This window comes from Parasteatoda tepidariorum, chromosome 3 (assembly GCF_043381705.1).
Source record: "Parasteatoda tepidariorum isolate YZ-2023 chromosome 3, CAS_Ptep_4.0, whole genome shotgun sequence".
NCBI classification, from domain to species: Eukaryota; Metazoa; Arthropoda; class Arachnida; order Araneae; family Theridiidae; genus Parasteatoda; species Parasteatoda tepidariorum.
In genome coordinates, this window is record NC_092206.1 from 96,916,334 (window position 1) to 96,924,491 (window position 8,158).

The following is an 8,158-nucleotide window of genomic DNA, read 5'->3' on the forward strand; positions in this document are numbered from 1 at the left end:
AATTTATTTTTTGTCTATTTAAGTTTTTAAATTATTCAATCGTTAAAACCATCATGACATACATTGTAAATTATTCATACTTAAAATGGAAAATATTCTTTGCAAAATAAATATACAGAATAGAAAGAAAAAAAGTTTTATTTTATTCTCTTTTAATAGATTTTAGCTTTTGATTATGCATCACTTTGTACATGAGTCGCCTGTGACTTCCCTGCTGATAGATCAGATAATATTAACAAAAAAATTTAAAAAATATACTCCTAACATTTCTTTTTTATTTTCATTTATTTTATAGCTTTGTTTTCATTTTTAGTAATTTTTATTCATTTCTTTTGAAGGGATAAAATTTTGTTATCGATCTTTTGAAATTCATGGAGCAGAATTACTATCTTAAATCAATTAATGTAGAAAAAAACATTTTTATTATTCAGTACACAGTTTTCAGCATGTAAATCACATTCCCTTTCATCATAATATCATTAAAAATATCACTTTTTAAAGCATTTCTGTAAATCAGTATGTAAAAAAATGTTCAATTCTTCATATCTATTTTAGAAAGAAAACCAGTTTGGAATATCAGTTCCTGATAACCTTTCATTAAACTTTCTATTTAATCTTCCATTCTGCTCGTCAGTTAAAACATTCTTCCAATCACCAACGATTCCTTTTCGAATAAATTTCAATTCAGGCAATTCCTCGGGCAGATTTAATTTAGAAATAAACTCGGCTTTGTGCCTCAAACCTTCATAAGCCATTTGCTCAGATGCTGTTTTTATTTTTTTAGAGTCACCCATATCGTTGAGATGCTTTTTCATGTAATCAAAACTACTGTATAAAACAATGTTGTTAAACACCGCATTGTCTCTTTCTATTTCGGAAATAAATTCATCGCCAAGGAATTTCGCCAAGGTAACGATAACACTCCTTATATCTTTTTTCATCTCCTCGTAGGTAGTGAAGAAAACGTTTTGGTCCTTACGATGAGGGTACCAGGACAACAAATGATCAAAATAATCATTGTACTCTACTTCACCATTCATGAAAAACTCGAAAAAATCATCAAACTTACCATTCCAGAAAGCAAATTCTGGCTGACTTTGCGTGTGATGGTAAAAAGATAAAACACAATCCTTAGGATTTCGAGAGACAAAAATGTATTTGGAATTAGGCGAATAAGGTAGGTGATCGTAAGGAAGATGTGTCTTAAAAGCACCTGGGCGGGGCATTTTTTCGATGCCTTCTTTGCCCAGCATATCGATGTAAGGACAATGCTTTTTAAACTGTGAGATATCTTCTAATTCTTTTCCTTTCCGGAAAATGTAAAGAGCTACGTTTTGCATCCATGTTGTCCCACATTTAGGGTAAGTCACGATAAATATGTCTTCTGCTTGTGGTTTGTAATCCAGAGCTTCACGGAAACATTTTGGTGAAAAGAAACCAGGGTATGTAATACCATCCATTGTGTTATACAATGGTTTTTTCACAATGGAATTTGTACTAGAAGCCATAATAGTGCTCAACCTAAAAAAAAAAATCTTTCTTATTACTTTATAAATTAGCACAGATATCTTAATCTAGAACTTGGATAGTTAGATTTTTCCTGCGACAAATTAAAACAAATAAAATTCAATGACAATGTCATTCAAATAATACAGAATAGTTTGGATTACCTATTTTTTGTAAGGAAACAAAAATGCATAAAGAAGTGGAGTAAAGATTGACTTTATGAAAAAGTCCCGGGACTAAATCTAATTAAATTAATCTGCAAAATGTGGTTTTAGTAGTTTAAGAGGGGTCTAAAGTTTGGGTCTCATAATGTTAATTTCACTTTTTTCGTATTTCACCTTAGGTACGTCTGAGTCCATTGAAAAAAATTTTAATGAAGAATATAAATCCCTCAGGGCTTAGGCTTGGAATTAAACGCGTAAAAAAATAAAGGAGGATGGAGACCTACTCCAAGTTGAGTTCAAAAAATACATTGGGAAATTTCAAACTAAATTTGAAAATCAGGGTCCAGACGAGTCAAACGCCGCCTCGAAAGAAGTCGCGAAGGGTAAATATTCGACGTAGATGTAGAGAACATACAAAGAAGACCTTGAGACCCTACATATGAAGCCCCTTCCCATGAGGAATAACCGAGAGCTCGATGAAGTCTCTTTCTCAATAAAGTAAAAAAAAAAAGGGAACACCACTGGATCATTAGGATCAAGCCGAAAGCTTTTAACAGGGTTATAAAACGAAGCAAAGTCAAATTACGATGGCGCACATATAATGTTAAAGACTACTTCCGAGTACTAAAGTATTATAAATGTAATAGATTCGGCGATATGGTGAAGGACTGTCTGTGTGATGAGTCCTGAGTAAACTACTATTCATTGGGACAACGTATAAATGAGTGTACAGCCAAGAGTAAGTGTACTAGCTGTACAGAAGTGAACACAAAGTTCGGACTCAATCTGAACACAAAACTTCAATGGTTGGTTCGAGGGGAACAAAGGTCGTTCCCCTCGAGCCAACGAGAGCCGAAACGCATTCGGAAAAGGACTGATTACTCGTGAACACCTACTACTGCTACACTGATTTTTTGCAAGTCGTTTAAAAGGTGTTCTTCAATCTGCTACAACCAAGTTTTCTTTATGTGTAACTTACATCAATTTCTTGTATTTTAATTAATTACTTTTTCAATAAAGTTTTTCTTGGGTTAGCCTTCCAGGCTGAGTATCCTCAATAGACCGCAGGATAGTTGTTGTCTCTCCTGCTGTTGGTCTTAAATTTCTGGTTTCTACTGTGGGATTGGGCTATAAGTCTTTTGTTCCGGCAGGTCATCTTTGTCTATCGAGTCGATTGGGATGTTTCTCGTCGTGAGTAACCCGGTGTCGTATGCAGACAAGTCCGCATTGCTTGGTTTTATCATGGTGAATGGGGTGCTGTTGTTGCGGTGAGAATTCCATTCTTATTAAATAGCCCATGCAAAGTCGCGGGGCACCGTAATCAATTCCTTAACCTATCCACAGAGAGATGCACCGCACTTCCAGATGTTTATTAATTTGCATCACTATTTGTGCGTGGTCCACCCTCACTATGACGACTACTTCGTAATGATCCATAATCGCAGAAATTGTGATGCAAATTATTAAACATCTGGCGGCTATGTGCATCTCTCTGTGAGTACTTTTGAGCTGAAATAATTTTCTGTTGCTGGTGCATTTCCCTCTGTCAATCCATACATCATTTTGCAGATCTGCATGCTCCTTTGCATGCGATGACAACTCAAATGACTGCGGCAATGCAGGTCTATTACATCCAATGTTTTGAGAACAACGCCACCTAGCAGTTAACGAATACGTTTCTGACTATGGGTTGCTATGCAGTTCAAGAATCCTTCCTTCCCCTACTTTCCCTTAAAGTTTGTCCCAATAATCCTGGAACACCCTGTGTTACAGCGGAAATAAAAGACTCGGTTCACTTAAATAAATGCTTAAAAAGAGATTATTACCGTATCTTTTTTTTTAAATATATAAAGATTAATATCAATTTGTTCTCACTATTGTGTTAAAATTTAAAGAAGTCCTAAAACTCAGGTGAATGGTTACTTATTTTTGCATCTCTATATCTCGACCCATTTCTGTATAGAATACATATTATTTAAACTTTTCTCTTCGTTCACATTCCAGTTATTAGAAAGTAGTCACTTCAAAGTTAAAACTTCAAGGAGAAGGACCATAAACGGCCTCAGTCACTCGAGTAAATTTTCATGATATTGTTATCTTTTGACTCCTCTTTTAAAGTAAAGTCAACACGCTTGACGCGTGGTGGCTCAGAAGATAAAGCGTTCGCCTCCTAATGAGGAGTTCAGTTCGAATCCCAGTTTTGGCTGGTTCCACCCGGCTCGCACCGGCCACATTGCTGATGTAACATCGTCGGGCAAACCATAGGAGGTTTTCGTGGTTTCATGGTCCATGTTACGCAACTGAAAATTAGTTTAATGAAAAAGTCCTTCACGAAGGTTAATTTGTCTCAATGCTTCACTCAGGAGTTCCCTTTTCTTCTGGTGGGGTTCAAAACTGTAAGGCCACGGATTTGAACATTGATAGTCGGAAACTCAGAATTAGTTCATCTGTTCAGCGCCGGTTATAAAGTAAAATATAAAAGAAAAAGTTAACACACTTATTCTAAATGTCTGTGGTAATCATGCTTCTGGTAGAAAATTGGAGTTCTTCTTTTTATTAAAAAAAATTTAACCAAATTACATACTTGTAATTTGCTTATAAACGTACTTTATTAAAATAAGTATATAATTTGCAGAAGCAAAGTATATACTTATTTCAATAAAACGAAAGTATAAAATGCAGGGCTGCCAACTTTCCACGTTTTTTGTAAACATTTATTCTAGTGGAAGCTATGAATATGTTTTAATATATAATTTTTTATTCAATTAAATTTATTTCCCGCACCACTACATGTAAATGATTTAAAAGTTCATATGCATCGACACTTTCTTTCAACTCCTGCGCTGTGGGGCTTTTAAAATGTTGGCAAAATTACCAAAAATTCTGAAAGCTTGGATTTTTAATTGTTTACCACTATATGAAATATTTTGCAAAACGCGTAGTAGTTGGCAAGGCTGGAAATATATCGAGTGATTTTATAATCAAACATTTTTCTTTTTCTTTAAGCGACAGAAATTCTTTTTATATAATCACTTGTTCCTCTGTAGTTAGTCTATTTCCCTCGAGTATTGAATAAATACAACACTTTGCTGCAGTGTAAAAACTACTTTAAACCTTTTAGTATCTTACAATCTCTTAGCTACGTAAAAGTTTTTTGAAATAATAAGTTGTTTCTTAGTAGTTGCCTTATTTCGCTCTGATTTTGTATAAGCGCAACATTTCACTGCGCGATTCTTTACGAAAAAAATTTGATGAAGTATATAAGCTAAAACTAGATAATATTATTTTTAGTATTGGCTATCACTTTAGTTTTAAATAAATATTGCAGTCTAATAATTACAGAATTTAATATGTTATTTCCAAATTGGAGGCAATAACAATCCCCGCTACGTCAAATGTGTAAAAAATCACTTTAAAGAATGAAACAAAAAAAGAAGACGAACCCGTAAAATGTTCTAACTGCGAAAGAGACTTACTGCCAGTTATGAAAAATGCCTTGTTTGCATCGCATGGTCGAGAAGCACAACAAAATAACCAAAAATCCAGTACTGTCAAGAAAATCAATTTTCGAGAACTAAAACTACGTTGCTGCGGCCTTAGAAGAAAAATCAAATACCACACTCTCTATTGCGAAGGAAAGAATAAAAGTTTCCAAAACGGTAGCTGAAAAACTGACTACTCTAACATTAATCGTTAAAGACATCTTAAGTGGATTGGACAGTAATTATCAGGAAGCCCTCAAAATAAACTATGGACAGAAACAACAGAGATAATTTTTTCCCTTTAAAAATAGCGTTCTGGAACGCGAATGGCCTAAAAACGAAGATTGAAAAACTGAAACATTTTGTCCATGAACACGATGTCAACATCGAAGCAGTTAACGAAACGCAGCTCAATAAACCAAATGGAAGCAAGACTGCTAACTATAACCTCTTTAGGTGCGACAGGACGGCCTTTTGAGAAGGTGGCGTTGCCTCATATGTTAAAAAGGCATACACAACTGCAATGTTTAGTTCTAAAAGTGATTACGATTTTGAAGAAGTCTCAGTGGTAATCACCCTATCTAATGTAAGGAGATTTGAAATTACAAGCCCTTACAATCCTTCTCAAAATAATATTAAGGAAGATGTCATCTAAGATTTCTCCCCAGCAATTTGATAGCATTGTTGTGGAAAACATCAACTCAAAAAATACTGACTGGGGCTGATAATGACAGATACCTAACACAAATTATAACAAAACACAATCAAAATTTTTATGCTCCAAGTGAATCAACAAATCACTCTTTCTCTGGTGACATTCTAGATATCCTAATGACGAATTCCAGCGCCCCTTTCTCTCTAGAAGTAGTGCATGCATTAAGCAGTGACTACCTACCAGTTTTAGCGACTACTTGTTTTGATAAGGAGAAACAAAAAAAGAGCTACAAACAGGAAAACAAATTGGTTACTATACGAAAATATTTTAAATCAATGCTCTCATTCCAACAATATCAAATAAATAGAAGACATAGAAAATGAAGTAAATAACTTAACGAAAGATATCCAAGCCGCCTACGATGAAGCTACTGAAATCATTAACATTTGACCAGACTGCAAAATTATTCCCAAAAGCATTGAAGAGCAGATAAAATTATAAAACCAAATCAGGAAAAAAAATAAAAATACTTGAGATCCCAACGTAAAGTCAGAAGTTAATAGATGGCAAAAAAGCTTAACTTTAAGCAACGCATTAAGCATCGATACTGAAGACAATGACGCGTGAAAAATGTTTAATTCACTTAAGACTAGCAGGACTAAACATGCCCTTCAATACCTCTCACGAAAAAGTCTACTCAGATCACGAGAAAGCTGACATTTTTGACAACACCATTGATGAAATTGGTTGATGACAACACCATTGGCGCAACTGAAAATTAATTTAATGAAAAAGTTCTGTACGAAGACAAATTTCTCCTAATACTTGATCCCGGAGCTCCCTTGTCTTCTGGATTGGGTTCAAAATGACAAGGCTACGGAGTTGAATAGGAGTACTCGTAAACCCAAAATATTTAGTCCGTTGTTCAACGACAGAGTTGTTTCCAGAGCAAAATATATAGGCATCGCCCTTACCAACACCCTCAACTGGAACCTTACTTACTAATGCCATAAGCTTATCCTTCCCTCAGATCTGTACAGTCGAGAAACTCGAAGATAGCCCTCAACACCAAGACTCATATATGCATCATGTGTACACTCCCAATCCTTAACTATACCTCTCCCGTTTAGCAATCGTCAAATAAAACACAAATCAGAACATTACTCACCTTCGAGTTTAAAATTCTAAGAAGAATCAAAGGCGTATCCTGGTTCGTGAGAAATAATAAAATTTATAACGATCTAAACTAGACAATTACCTGCAACAACTAAATACGTCGTTTTTTTTTAATGAATCCGCGAAATGCGGAAACTGTGACTTTTATCAAATCTTCTATTTCGAATGAATCGACACAAATATTAAATTCAGTTCAGGGACAGACTTTTTTCTAAGCGACGGTGTTTTATCTGGACACTTCAATTCCTTATCAATTTAATTCACAGCGCATCAAGATGAACTGCATCACTCTGCACCAGTGAAACCCTTCGGGGGGGAAGGGGGAGGCGAGGGAGTGATGCATTGAATCAAGATGCCCGCTGTTTTTATCACTCTTCGATCTCAATGCATATTTTGTAAATAATTTTTTCCCTATCTCAGATTATCTTTTATTTTACCTCATAGGGTATTTTATTTTATTATATTATGTACACTTACTAACGTAATCTTACCACCCCCCACTCTACCCTTAATCGTATTAAATTTTCGATGAAGGAGTAGTTCTAAGCACTCAGTATCCAGAATTTAAATTGGCAAAATTATTATAAGTATTTATGATATTAGTATAATTTGGTATACAATGTTTCACAAGATGAATTTCATGATTGAGTTATCAGTTTTCATCTTTCTAGAAAAAGATTAAATCTGGTAATAGGTAGCGTTTGGGAAATAAATAGCTGTTTCAAAATTTATTTTCTATTGCGAGGAATAGAAATACATGTAAGTGAAAAAAAATCCGTGGAAAATTCAATTGCGGAGTTGAACAACATTTATCGTTTGATATTGTTCTGTATAAATAAAATGCAAAGAAAACATAAGAAATAAATTAAACAAATGACAATAAAAACTCATTATCTAGTGATCAGCTCACACGATTATATCAGCAAATCTTTTTATTGTTATTTTACGACTTCATTTATTTTGATTTTTTTAACTTCAATTTTTATATTTTTCTTCCTTACTTTTTTTTTGTACTTTACTTTATTTATTTATCGTTTTATATTTCTATTTTATATTATGAATTTTATGTACCTGTAAAGCTTATGTGCCGTAAATAAAACATAATAAATCTTTCAATTGTAAATTTTCGAATTTTCTTCGAAATCTTCTGTTTTTATTTTTTGCCTCTCATATAT

General features: G+C 34.0%; 1 protein-coding gene across 2 annotated transcripts; it reads right to left on the bottom strand.

Moving 5' to 3' along the window:
• Positions 1–399: 399 nt before the first annotated feature.
• On the bottom strand, positions 400–7,213 carry LOC107440291 (sulfotransferase ssu-1). Of its 2 annotated transcripts, none has more exons than XM_016053173.4 (2): positions 6,976–7,213; positions 400–1,521 (listed from the first exon to the last, which is right to left on the bottom strand). In XM_016053173.4, exon 2 carries the CDS (start codon positions 1,506–1,508, stop codon positions 552–554), a length of 957 nt encoding a protein of 318 aa, XP_015908659.2. In that variant the 5' UTR covers positions 1,509–1,521; positions 6,976–7,213; the 3' UTR covers positions 400–551. The 2 variants fall into 2 exon arrangements, with proteins under 2 accessions (XP_015908659.2, XP_071035226.1); XM_071179125.1 differs by having other exon boundaries at positions 7,066–7,212.
• Positions 7,214–8,158: the final 945 nt, after the last annotated feature.